The sequence below is a fragment of the Pristiophorus japonicus genome, chromosome 10, assembly GCF_044704955.1.
Source record: "Pristiophorus japonicus isolate sPriJap1 chromosome 10, sPriJap1.hap1, whole genome shotgun sequence".
Taxonomy (NCBI): domain Eukaryota; kingdom Metazoa; phylum Chordata; class Chondrichthyes; family Pristiophoridae; genus Pristiophorus; species Pristiophorus japonicus.
This window is the reverse complement of record NC_091986.1, coordinates 28,244,200-28,258,097: the sequence shown is the minus strand read 5'-3', so window position 1 is coordinate 28,258,097 and position 13,898 is coordinate 28,244,200. Positions and strand designations below refer to the sequence as shown.

Here is a 13,898-nt window from a genome sequence, read left to right as displayed (position 1 = left end):
GAAAATTGAGCCTTAAATAAGGAGACCAAAGCAGTACTCCAGGTGTGGTCTCAGCAATGCCTGTACAGTTGTAACAGGACTTCCCTACTTTTATACTCTATCCCCCTTGCAATAAAGGCCAACATTCCATTTGCCTTCCTAATTACTTGCTGTACCTGCATACTAACTTTTTGTGTTTCATGTACAAGGACCCCAGATCCTTCTGAACTGCAACATTTTGTAATCTGTTCCCATTTAAATAATAATTTCCTTTTTTATAGCACACTGTGTCCGAAAACAAACTTAAGGTTTACCAATTTTTCTTTCAGAAATTCTTCAACATTAGCTTTTTTTGGAAAGACAATTAATGGTTGTGAATGCATGCTTGAACTCATTGGCTTATCCTAAAATTTCTGGGGGTGAAAATTGTTTGCCATTACACAATGGACTAACAAACTAGGGGCCAGCTCACAGGAGCAGTGCAGTGAATGCTCTGAGACACCTACTCTAAAAATGTGTATATACTTTTTTCCTTTTATGCATCTATATTGATCGGTAGAAATTTCTAAACCCAGAAGTTTGTCAGACACTCGTGTCAGAAATGCTGGCAGGACCTCCTGAACTTGCAGGTATCAGTGCCTCAGAGAAAACTTCTGGTCCATAAGTTACTGATGGGTAGCTCTTCAGCATGTTAAAGTTTGTCCTATTTTTGCATCATATAAATGCAGAGCTGTGTTACGAGGAAGGCACTTCTAGAGGTTGTAGAAAATCCAGCATTTCACTCACTTAGGATTTCTTCAGCACAGAGGACTTTCTCTTGGCAGCACGTCTCATCATGATGTTGCAGTTATATTCCACAAGAGCTTCTGCTTGAAGTGATTCTGTGACAGTCTTGGCTGCTAGTGCCATGGCAACCACCCCATTCACATTATCTGGGAGAATCCACACCACTCACAAACAATGAAGCGTTTGGGGTTTCTTGGACTGTTCCCAATGTCTGGGGGAGGTGTATAAAGACCAGAATGTGCCACATGCGTTGTTGCACTACACCAATAGCAGTCTGCTGACGACCGGTAAAAGTGGTGGTTATTTCAGACAGGCTTTTCTCGAAGCAGTGGAGCCTGGACCCACTTATCTCAGTGCTGCTGCTGGCAGTGACAGCGGCAACACTGTCACTAGGTGAATGCATCTTCAATTGTCTGTCTCCAATGTCTTTCTAGCAGATAGGGCTCTTTTACTAGTGGACGTATACTTGCTGTGAGCATTGTCGGAAATGCCTAAAGAATTGCTTTCGTCTATTCCATTTTGCAGTTCTGATTTCACAGCCCAGTTATGTAATAATAAAAGCACGGTGGTTTCATGCAGAAGTACTATTCCACAAGGGGTAGGCCTCAATGAAAGCAACAGGAGGCCATTTAGATGGTGTGTTACCTGTGATGGGCCATAACTGAGATGTCTTAGCAGTGCTGGGATGTTATGGGTCTGTCACACAACACTGTGTGATATTCATTACACAACTGATTTCTGCTTTGAGAGGACAAGCATTTTCATGTGAAGAGTATAGCAGTTTCAATAAGTTGTTTGCATGAAACATGGGCATTCAGTTTCCCCCCAAAAAGTTGTTTTTGTGAGGTCGTCAACTGTCTCATTGTTCAGTTTCCTTTCAGTTAGAGAGTCTGTGTATTCCGAGTTACACAATTTCATTCAGACCTGAACAGATTGCTGACTAGAGTATGATGCTATGAAGTGAAGATGGCAGTTTTGATAATGAGATTTATGCCTAGTTTCAAAAATGCCACCTTCGTACAAAATTTCGCTCAAAGATCAAACTTGCCAAAGTCTTTATTACAGCAAATGATGGTGCTGTGTTCACTGCCATTCTCATTCTCATTGAAAAGTCTCAGTTGTATATTAGCAATGATGTCTTACATGGTTGTAAAAATGTCTGCCGTTCATTAAGCAATAAAACAGCAAGGTGGCTGTTTCAACAGTGGCACTAGAAAAGCACTTAAAAGTAAATAAATCAAGATCGGTATCCAACGTGGAAGATTTTGAAGCAATATGCTGCCAATTGCATCGGGTAGTTTCTCTGCCTCTGCAGTGTGCTGCCTGCTGATGGCGACTCTTCCATTGGTTATCGCACACTGCAATGTTCTAGTCTACTCAATATCAGCCTTTATGCTGAAAGCACCATCTGCAAGCTGCTATGCAAGGCTTACCTTCCCCGTCACTATGCAACTCTGGATCGTGCACATTGAACCACGCATAGGATGCGATGTACGACTGCGCTGGAACAGAACCGTTGCAATAATATGAAAAGTCCAACTAATGACTGAGCAGCACAAACAAACTGTGTCTGTAAAAGGGAAGGTCGAGCAGCTGATGGACTTCAAAATACAGTCATTTTCCACGGGTTTTGAAATGCCCTGTCTGAGTGTTTCTGGGAGACTTCTTTCTTTAAGCAAAATAACAGTATTTTAAGTGCTATTTTTTTGTGCCTCATCGTGTTCTCCCCATGTGTCGCTCTTTGGTTCCTGCTGTAAGCAGGATCGTTACAGCATCATAAAACATTAATGCTGCTAAAAAGAAAATGCACAAGTCAAATTTTAATTTGTAGTCTGGCTGTTATTCTGAAATGAATTTGAAAAAAATCCCCTTTTTAAGTTCTGCAATTCCACATGCCAATGTAATGGGTAAGAGGGGTGGGAGCTGCTTACAGACATCTGCCAATATTATTGTGCAACCAAACACCAGGAGATGTGCAAGAGCAGTCGGGGGTGACTTGTTTTCTTGGTTATTTTATGCCCATGGGGGAAATTGTTTCTACTTCAACACAGAGTCACCTCTTTATGGCATGACCAAGTTCCATCTGTGTGAGGAATTCAGGATGGGAAGCCCTGTATTTGGAGTGCAGTGCACTGTTCCATCATTGTGCCATGCTGCCTTAAAATTACATTTCAAAATGGACATTATGGTATCACATTTAATGTGAATTGCAATGTAGAATGCATTTGGATCACCTCTAGTTTACGTAAGGTAGAATGTGGGAGGCCAGCCAGGAGTGCATTGGAACAGTCAAGTCCAGAGGTAACAAAGGCATGAATGAGGACTTCAGCAGTGGATGAGCAGAGGCAAGGGCGGACACGGGCGATGTTGCAGAGGTGGAAATAGACAGTCTTAGTCATGCTGCGGATATGTGGTCGATAGATCATTTCAGGGTCAAATATGACACCAAGGTTGCGAACAGTCTGGGAAAAGCATTTAAACTGCTAGTGATATGCATCCCTTACAAGGAATTGGTTACATCCGAATAATAGTAAAAAGGGGAGAGTCTTTTAATCCCTCATTCTTTTGAAAAATTAGAAACTCTGTCTAGCTAGAATACTAATTGGGATTTTCCTCAAGGTAGACAAGAAATCAACGGAAATCACCCAATCTTTCAGTGTTCCATTTTGTTCCAGTTTAGGATTGTATCTCTACCAACATTAATACTACTGGTACAAGAGAAATGGAGCAGGTAGATGGATTTTACAGTCAGGCTGTCCTATTTGAAGACTGTCTCGACCGTTTTCCCCAAGCTCTGGTCTGACACCTAGTGTCAACTTGAGATCATCCAAAACTTGAGGTCATCCAAAACTCGGCAGCCCATGTCCTAACTGACACCAAGTCCCGTTCACCTATCACCCCTGTGCTCGCTGACCTACATTGCGCCCGGTTAAGCAACGTCTCGATTTCAAAATTTTCACCCTTGTTTACAAATCCCTCCATGGCTTCGCCCTCCCTATCTCCTCCAGCCCCACAACCTCCCGCGATATCTGCGCTCCTCTAATTCTGCCCTCTTGAGCATCACTGATTATAGCTGCTCAACCATTGGTGGCTGTGCCTTCAGCTGCCTGGGCCCTAAGCTTTGGAACGCTCTCCTTAAACATCTCCGCCTCTCTACCTCTCTTTCCTCCTTTAAGACGATCCTTAATACCTACCTCTTTGACCAAGCTCTTGGTCACCTGCCCTAATTTCTCCTTATGCGGCTCAGTGTCAAATTTTTTGTTGTCTTATACTACTCCTGTGAAGCACCTTGGGATGTTTCACTACGTTAAAGGTGCTATATAAATGCAAGGCGTTGTTGTTGTTGTTGTTAACACTTTCACGATCTCAAGGTGTCCCAACACGTTCCATAGTCAACGAAGTAGTTTTTTGTCACTCTACAAATTTAGGGAATCCTGGCAGTTAATGTACACAAGGTCCCACAAACAACAGTGAGATAAATGACCAATTAATCTGTTTCTCAGTGATGTTTAAATCGTGCCGTGGTATCTTTTACATCCACCAGAGAGTGTTGACAGGGCCTTGCTTTAACAGCTCAGCCAAAAGACAGCATCTCTAACTGTACAGCACCCTCAATACTACACTTAAGTGTCTGCCTTGATATGTGGCAGACATATCAAAGCAGAACTGGAACTGAAAGGTCATTGACCTGAAACGCTAACTCTGTTTCTCTCTCTCCACAGATGCTGCCTGATCTGCATCTTGTGTTGTCATTTCAGTCTGTCCTTGGACCTGGTGTTGGTTGAGGTTGGAATGTTGGCCAGAACACCAGAATTCCCTGATCTTTAAATAGTGCCGTGGGGATTTTTTATGTTCACCTGAACAGGCAGATAGGGGCTCGGTTTAGTGCTTCATCTGAAAGGAGGACGATTTTTCTCTATCTTGGCATTCCATACACCTTTTGTGATCAAGAGGATAGGGGAGAGAGGATGACCTACCTCTGCCAGTGCAGTTCTTTGGGCAGCCACTAGGAGGTGCGAGATAATAATCCCTACCCTCAGTGAGAAGGTACCTGGCTTCATTTATCATCTCTTCCTATCATTGTGGCTAATCTTGAGAAGTCAGTGGCATGGGGTGGAAAGGAGGTAATCAAACCTGTGTCCTTCCACCAAGGGTTGTCACCTGGCTGTTCTTCTACCTGCCCAGCCAGTTTTTGGAACAATTGATTGCCATTTGATGGTGTTTATCAGCATAAGGGTGGCCATGTGCATGTTGAAAACTAGTGTTTCCAACTCAGGTTGGAGATATTCCCGAAGGTGTTGTCACATGACCTCCTGCTTCCGACTGCCCCGCCCCTACAGTCCTGCCATTGGTTGCCCGACATGTCCATCCTCACTACACATACCGCCTTCCCAGGCCAATTGGAAAGCGAATAGGCTCTTCATTACCTGATTGGATTATACTTGACCGTTAAGTCCGATGTAACGAATAAACAAAGGTATTGAAAGAAAATTGAAGAAACACACTGAGCCTGAAATCGCAGCCTCTATGGGTGCGGAAGAAGTGCGCGCATTTCCGTAGTGTCCCCGCAACTTCCGGGTTTAGGTATGCGAAGCGCGTGCGCCTAAACCCGGAACTTGTGATCTGACAAGAATCCTCTTGACAGATCCACCGCATCCGAAGGAAAGGGCCTCTGCAGTCGGAGAGTTGAGCTATTTGCCCAACTCCTGCCCACCAAAAGTCCTTTAAATTCTTACGCCTGGTAAAAGCAGGCATAAGACCTGCTCTTAGCAGCGTAAGTGTTTAAAAAACATAGAAAAATAAAATGTTATCACTCATTTATATATATTAAAAACCCTGTCCATTAAGGTAAGTTTATTTTTAGCCCTGTTAAAACATATTTGAAAAAATTCAAAAAAAAACTTTTTGTATAAAATACTTACTTAAAGTGCATTTTATTTAACTTTAAATACGTAATGTGTTTTAAAAATGTATTTAATGTGTTTGCGTATTGTTGGAGTATTCCCATTCATACTAATGGCAGCTCCGTAGAAACGGAACTCACCACAGCATGAATGGGAATGTCCCCATTTTGCTAGGTTGGGCTGGCCCACGTGATCCCAGCGATGTGTACGAACCGCTCAAGTCCCTGAGATACGTGGGCCCCTGCGCAGGCCTTCGCGTAGAGGGCCAGGGCCAGAAGCCTCCGAACCGCCGGGACCACCAGATACTTTCGTAGAAATGTTTGCGGTCGGAGGCATTTTCTGGGCCACTGTTATTTTTGGCCTCGACTATTTTTACTCCTGGCTGTTGCTTGCAGCAGTGTCCTGGAGACCCCACGGCTATCCTAGAGGGCTGGCAAGCCTACTGAACGCCTCAGCACAACAAATGAAAGTAGACACCGTCGACTGCTGGCTAACAATGCCAGCTGACAACTGCTGGCTCTTTCAAAGCTGACCATTTCAAAAACTGCCAGGTGGCAAGTCTGCCTCTGTTCTCTGCTGCGCTGTGTCACTTTGTAATGCAGGGTGCATTTTGCCATAATGTAAGCAATGGTTTGAGAGCTACCTTGTTATTGAATCCTAGTCACAAAGCAATGAGTATGAATGGAACGTACTTTAAGTAGGTTTATTTATAAAAAGTGGAAAAAAGCCAGCCAGACCTAATTGTGAACTGTCTCAGAAACACATCCAGCCCACTTCCTGCTGTTTTTGCAGTTTGGAAGATCACCTGTTGCTTTTGGCTTACTGCCAGGCTGGGGCTCAACGGCATTTATAGAATCAGTTCAAAATTGGATGGATCTGTTCTTGTAAGTACCAAAAATGATGGTCAATATGAAAGCAGACTAGTGCCCCACAACAGGCTGGCCGAAAACAGCAACCTTATAGCGAGCGATATGGTTTCTTTCCAATCTGCTCAATTGCCAACAGTGCACTCAACAGCTAAAGGCCTTTTTAAAACAAAACAGAGTAAAAATTCACACAAATACTGTTATCTGTGTTCCTTTAAATATAAAGGAAATAGTGCTGATGTGTGAAATGCTACTTTTACATAAGAACATAAGAAATAGGAACAGGAGTAGGCCAAACGGCCCCTCGAGCCTGCTCCGCCATTCAATAAGATCATGGTTGATCCAATCATGGACTCAGCTCCACTTCCCTGCCCGCTCCCCATAACCCCTTCTCGTTTATGAAACTGTCTATTTCTGTCTTAAATTTATTCAATGTCCCAGCTGCCACAGCTTTCTGAGGCACCGAATTCCACAGATTTACAACCCTCTCTCAGCTTTAAATGGGCGGCCTTTTATTCTAAGATTATGCCCTCTAGTTCCAGTCTCCCCTATCCCGCTTAAAGGTAATGTGTTATAGATTATGAATAGACTGGTGATCTCATCTTGGGCACAGGCTTGGTGTTTTGATCGGGTTTACTTCTAACATTCATTGTAATCTCTGCAGTCTTGCTCAGCTCATAGTTGCAGTTATCAATAATATTAAGGAAAAACTGCAATGAGACAAATAAAGTATGATAAAGATATTTTAGAATTATTTGCCCCACACATCCATCTTGGTTGGGAATAGTTACTCTGTTATAGGTTAAGATTTTGTGTTCTTTCTCTGAATTTGTAACTGAAATGTCACATTTACTACAGTCACAGGCATATGTATATGTTGCTGTGTTTCCAACACTTGACCTATCTGCAATAAAGGCCTATGTAAATACTAAGTGAGATTTTATGATCGGAGGAATGCAATAAATGATGGTGAGCATGCCAAGAACACTTTTACTTTTAAAGCAGCATGTGCTTGTTATTAGAAAATCTGATCCTGCTTCAAGGTTTCTTTCTCTGTGCTCTAGAGATTAGGAATCAATGATCAGGAATTTTCACTCTTGGACTTTGAAAAGAAAAGACAGACTTGCATTTATATAGTGCCTAGCACTACCTCAGGACGTCTCAAAGCGCTTTACAGTTATTTAAGTACTTTCTTTGAAGTGTAGTCACTGCTGTAATGTAGGAAACGCAGCAGCCAATGTGCGCACAGCAAGCTCCCACAAACAGCAATATGATAATAAATTTGTGTGTCAGCCATGGTTCAGTGAGTCAGATTTTGTGGATTCAAGTCCCACTCCAGAGACTTGAGCACAAAAATCAAGGCTGACACTCCAGTGCAGAAGTGAGGGAGTGTTGCACTGTCGGAGGTTCCGTCTTTTAGATGAGACATTAAACCAAGGCCCTGTTACATGTAAGTGTCAGCTGCGGCTCAGTGGGTAGCATTCATTCCACTGAGTCAGAAGGTAGTGGATTCAAGTCCCACTCCAGGGACTTGAGCACAAAAGAAAATCTAGGGTGACACTCCGGTGCACTGCTGAGGGAGTGTTGCACTGTTGGAGGTGCCATCTTTCGGATGAGACGTTAAACCGAGGCCCTGTCTGCTCTCTCAGATGGATCTAAAAGATCCCATGGCAGTAATTCGAAGAAGAGCAGGGGAGTTTTCCCTGATGTTCTGGCCAATATTTATCTCTCAATCAATATCAGAAAAAAACAGATTATCTGATCATTATCACATTGCTGTTTGTGGGAGCTTGCTGTGCACAAATTGGCTGCTGTGTTTCCTAAATTACAACAGTGACTACACTCCAAAAGTACTTCATTGGTTGTAAAGCACTGTGGGATGTCCTGAGGAAATGAAAGGCGATATATAAATGCTACTCTTTCTTTAGATAATCTGTTAATAGATGTTGTTTGTGGAATATGTATTAGCCAGGACACCGGGGATAACTCCCCTGCTCTTTTTTGAAATAGTGCCATGGGATCTTTGATATCCACCCGAAAGGGCAGACAGAGCTTCGGTTTCACATCCCATCCAAAAGATGGCACTTCCCACAGTGCAGCACTTTGTCGGTATTGCACTGGGAGGATCAGCCTGGATTATGTGCTGAAGTTTCTGAAATGGGACTTGAACCCACAACTGACTGACTCAGAGGCAAGAGTGCTACCACTGAGCCACTACCTTAAAAGCCCTAATATTCCAGTGTTCATGGAGTCAAAGCTTCATAACGTAATCCCCTTCGTACTGCCAAGGGCCATGAACAAATCAGGTTTGATCACCATGAATTGGACGTGAATTTAAATACCTAATAGCATTGTCTGTCTGGATTGTTGCAATGTGGAAGTACACCGAACACTAGACTGACAGGGATGGGGTGCCTCCACTTTTCTACCTGAGTAGAAGGTATCATATAACCAAACCCAGCCACAAGCTGACCGGAAACCTGCTGCCATGACATTATATGTGATTCGATGCACTCTTTAGACTAATAGGGATAAAATAAAAATGAATAACTAACAAGCAAGAGATTGGGTAGATAATCTGCCATTTGACATAGACTTGATTCGTCTGGATTTCAGAGACTGGAAGCTGTACACAAAAGTGTCAGGATGTGGGGTGCGCCCAACTAGATCATCATGACTTGGTTACTCCTCACAATGCTCCTACCACAAAAGTCCTTGAGGCGAGAACAAGGGGGAAGAACTCTGGAAAAACAAGAGAACAAAAATACTTGACAACTGCTACTGTCCCAGTCACCCCCATGAGGGAACAGGAAGCAGCTATTTTTGACGAAACACAAACAACATCTGAATCAGTTAGAGCTACATAATTGGCATTTTGACAAGACTGCAGAGAATATTTGGGGAGGGGTAGGGGGGTTGGCTAATGCACCAATAAATACTTTTTTGTTATATTATCTTAATAGTATCATTCTGGCAAGGAGAAGGAATAGGCAAAAGAAGACTCCTTGTACTCTTCAATTATAGATGGCCCCTTACATAATGAGATTAGTAGGGAGAACATTTCTTTTGTTAAGATATACTCTAGCAACACAATAACACGGTTAAATTTTGAGAACTAGAAAGAAGTATATACGGATAACAAAGTTCTGAACCCATCATGCACCACAGTAATTGGCTATACCACATGATCTGTGCTTAAAAGATTCACATTTTCTAATAGCTCTGCCACGATGTTAGTACCACAGATAATTAGAGTGAAACTGTTTTTCAGAACACGTGTAAAGTGCAAAGGAAGAGTTGGAATCACAGAATTATAGAATGGTTACAGCACAGAAGGAAGTTATTCGGTTTGTCGAACCCGTGCTGGCTCTCTGCAATAGCACTTCAGCCAGTCCCCCACCCTTTCCCCGTAGCCTTGCAAACCTTTTTCCTTCAGGTACTTATCCAACTCCCCTTTGAAAGCCACGATTGAGTCTGCCTCCACCGCCCTTTCAGGCAGTGCATTCCAGATCCTAACCATGTGCTTTTTGAGTTTTTCCTCACTTTGTCGTTGGTTCTTTTGCTAATCACCTTAAATCTGTGTCCTCTGGTTCTTGAACCATCTGCCAATGGGAACAGTTTTTCTCCATCTACTCTGTCCAGACCCCTCATGATTTTGAACACCTCGATCAAATCTCCTCTCAATCTTCACTGCTCTAAGGAGAACAACCCCAGCTTCTCCAGTCTATCCACGTCACTGAAGTCTCTCATCCCATTCTTGTAAAGCTTTTCTGCACTCTCTCCAAGGTCTTCACATCCTTCCTAAAGTGTGGTGCCCAGAATTGGACACAATACTCCAGTTGAGGCTGAATCAGTGTTTTATAAAGGTTCATCATAACTTCCTTGCTTTTGTACTCAATTATTGGGCTAGATTTTCAGTTTTCGGCGAAAACAGTTGTTTTACATCAAAATTACCGTTTTTGCTGTGCTACCGTTTTTAGGCCGAACTTTCAGCCTTTACCTCTGTGCCAGGGTAGTAAAGAAGGCATTGCACGGCGATTCGCGGTGCAAACGGCGAGTTTCGGCAATTTTAGTCTGGGGCCGGGAGCGCTGCGATAGAGGTCTTGGGAGGGGGAGAGAAAAAAAAAAAAATTCCAAAAACACTCAAAAAACATTGACGCGACCATTATCTATCGAATCACTGAGAAAAAATGTAAAAATACAAACTTTAACTTACCTTTTTTGCAGGTTTTCATACTTACCGCTGCTGGCAGGGCTGCACCAACAGGTTTGACCCTGTCGGTATTCTGGGCGTGGCGTAGTCTGCGTTGTTGCACGTCGGCGCACCTCTCCCCGGCGGTACTTGGAAGGGCCACCGCAAACCAGTACCCGGGGATCCCGCCGAGCGTGTTTTCGCCGTGGAGGGTCGAATCGCGGCGAAAAGCTGCATATCCAACCCTATGCCTTTATTGATGAAGCCCAGTATCCTGTCTGCTTTTTTTAACCACTTTCTCAACCTGCCTTGCCACCTTCAACGATTTGTGCACTTAGGTCTTTCTGTTCATGCATCCCTTTTAGGATTGTACCCATTAGTTTATACTGCCTCTCCTCATTCTTCCTACCATAATGTATCACTTTGTAGTTTTTGAGAGTTGTACTTACTCTTGTACAGCTCGTGCGATAGAGAGTGCTGTGGATCCAGTTTCGTTAACACTGTCCAAAGTCACATTTGGCAGGTCGTCATCTTCACTGTCACTTTTGATGCGCCCAGGTGACAGGCTCCTCAGTTGTGCTGTAGCAAATAAAAACACATCATTGCCTAAGAATGGCCAGCGTACTGATAGCAAATAACTTCATATTTTTTTCTTTTAATATCAGACATTAGTTTTCATCAAATGGAAGAGAGTTGAAACACATCAACAGCCCAATACCACAGCTCATTCCAAAATATATATTTTTATTTGTATAGTTTCTTTTCTTAAATTCAGGTCCAATTATTACAGTGGATAGCTGTTCATTTAAAGGGGTAGCACCACTATGCTAAAATATGTGCACATTATTATGTCAGATATTTGTCAACAGTGCTGTACCGTGACGAGATGGGTGCCATGAAGATGCCAAAACACAATGATGATGTCATTTTAAAGCTTCAAAAGAAATTAAACCAGCCACATGAAATCTGCACCAGCAGCGAGAGCATTTCTGGTGCTCACTCTGACAGCTTGGAAACAAGTTTTGAAGTCGACTGATCCAAGACTGTGAAAAAAAATCAGAAAATGCTAGAATCATGTGTATCAGCACCTGAAAGAGAAAGATAGGATGCTGTTTTGGGCAGCATCCTTCAAAGTCTCACCTGTAATGTATGCATCGTGAGTATGCTCACAGGCTTGTGGATTTGTGGCACTGTGAGTGGCTTAGCCAGTCACGTGATGTTCACAAGAGTCAATAAAACCCCAGTTAATTGAATTTAGGTTCTCCACGATGAGACGTGCAGTTGTGAGCCTGGTGGATGAACTGGTAGTGTTCAGTTTGATTGTTAAACCTTTGCTAATAAACCAGCTAGTTCTTTACTGTAAATGTGTAGCTGTGAATTCTTAAGCAAAGAACCCATGGAGCAAATAAACTGCATCACCCAAAATTGTAAAGCTATCTCTCTCATTCTCGTTGACTGAGAAGAGACAGAAAAAAATTCACTAGACTACTGCCTGGTGTGGGTGTAGGGAAATACAAATACATGTAGAGAAAGATTTGGTAAATTGAGAATGTTTGTGTTAGAATAGAGATCACAGGATGATTGGATAGAGGTGTTTAAAAATAATGAAGGGCTGAGACAGAGTGGATAGAAACAGACTGTATCCAGAGATTGAGGCATCTAGAACAAAGGGACAGAGATACAAGATTAATTGTAAGAGATTTAAGATAGAGAGCAAAAAAATCTTTCTTAGAAGGTTTGTGAGGCTGTGGAATGAACTCCCTGACTTAATGATTGAAGCAGAGACCATGTCAAAGTCTAAGAATAGATCAGGTAGGTGATTGAAGGAAAATGGAATATGGAAACAGGGTGAGCACATGAGAATAGGACCACAGCCCATTGGGAGGGTAAACACCAACGCCGACTGGTTGGGCCAAATGAACTGTATTCATGTTGTCATTTCTATGTAATTCTATGACTGTCCCACTTTGTATTTCCAGCATTTTCTATTTTTTTTAATTCAGATTTTGAAATATTTATACTGTGTGCACAAATATCTGCTGCAGAATTGAGTCTGCCTGGAACTCCCCTAATGGGTGGTCATCTCTCTCCTGTCTTTCATGCTAAAGGCAACTGTCATGTTTTGTACATCACTTGGTCCCATTGCATACTTCTGCATTAAGAGGGGTGGATTGGGGTTAAGATGAGAAACAAAGCTGACAGTGTTAGAATTATAGAATCATACAACACAGAAGGCGGCCATTCAGCCTCCCGTGCCTGTGCTGGCTCTTAGGTAGAGCAAACCAATTAATTACATTCCCCATAGCCCTCTCATTTTTCTCTTCCTTTCAAGCATTTAAGAATACTGGTTGAAAAGGTTAGAATGGTCGTCATTTGCTTTCTCGATTTTGACGGATGTTTATGGGCTGCAAAGTCGGAAATGCAAATCTAGTCGCTTACAAGATGAAAATTGCCTTTGGTTTGATACATAGGAGTGACATGATCACCCCTTTGGAGCATCATTGGTCAGCAGTGAACATCAAAAATCGTAGGCAGCACCCAGTATGTGCTGCAGGCATGTGAGGCTCCCCACCAGCGGTGAAGAGCGGTGAAATTATCGATATTATTGTGAGCATCGTGTGGAGAACCAACTGAATATCAGAAACATATAGAATTGTAACCTTGCTTGAATGATGGATCTCTTGTCACTTTTACAAACCTCAGTGGCTAGATTATGTTTCATGGTAATTACAAACTTCCTCGTGAACTGTGTGTGCTAGGTATCCTTCTTCAAATGTTACAATAAGGAAATAAGTACCAATTTATTGTGACCCCATGCTTATGGCTTCTGAGGAATCATCTATCCAGTACTACAGCTCATTAAGCGTGCCACAAGAGGTTGGCTATCGTAATGAGGCAAGGATGCCTTACAATATCATAGGTTCCACTATCACTGGTTACATAGGAATAGGATTAGACATTTCAACCCCTTGAAGCTGTTTCGCCATTCAATTAAATATTGGCTAACTTGTATCTTAACTCCATCTCCATGAGGGGTTCCATACTCCCTAATATCCATTGTTTAACAAAAATCGATCAATCTCAGTTTTGACATTTTCAATTGGCCACAGCCTCAACAGCTTTTTGCGGGGAGAGTTCCAGACGTCTACTCCCCTTAGTGCTTCCTGACGT

At 42.6% G+C, this 13,898-nt stretch overlaps 1 protein-coding gene across 2 annotated transcripts in view; it reads right to left on the bottom strand.

The window, feature by feature from the left end:
- Window positions 1–13,898, bottom strand: part of klf12b (Kruppel like factor 12b) — a 245,514-nt gene that overhangs the window by 69,770 nt on the left and 161,846 nt on the right. For both annotated transcript variants that reach the window (XM_070891390.1, XM_070891391.1), the window contains one exon: window positions 11,177–11,306. In XM_070891390.1, the coding sequence (XP_070747491.1) occupies window positions 11,177–11,306 (130 nt within the window). The remainder of the gene's footprint in view (window positions 1–11,176; window positions 11,307–13,898) is intronic.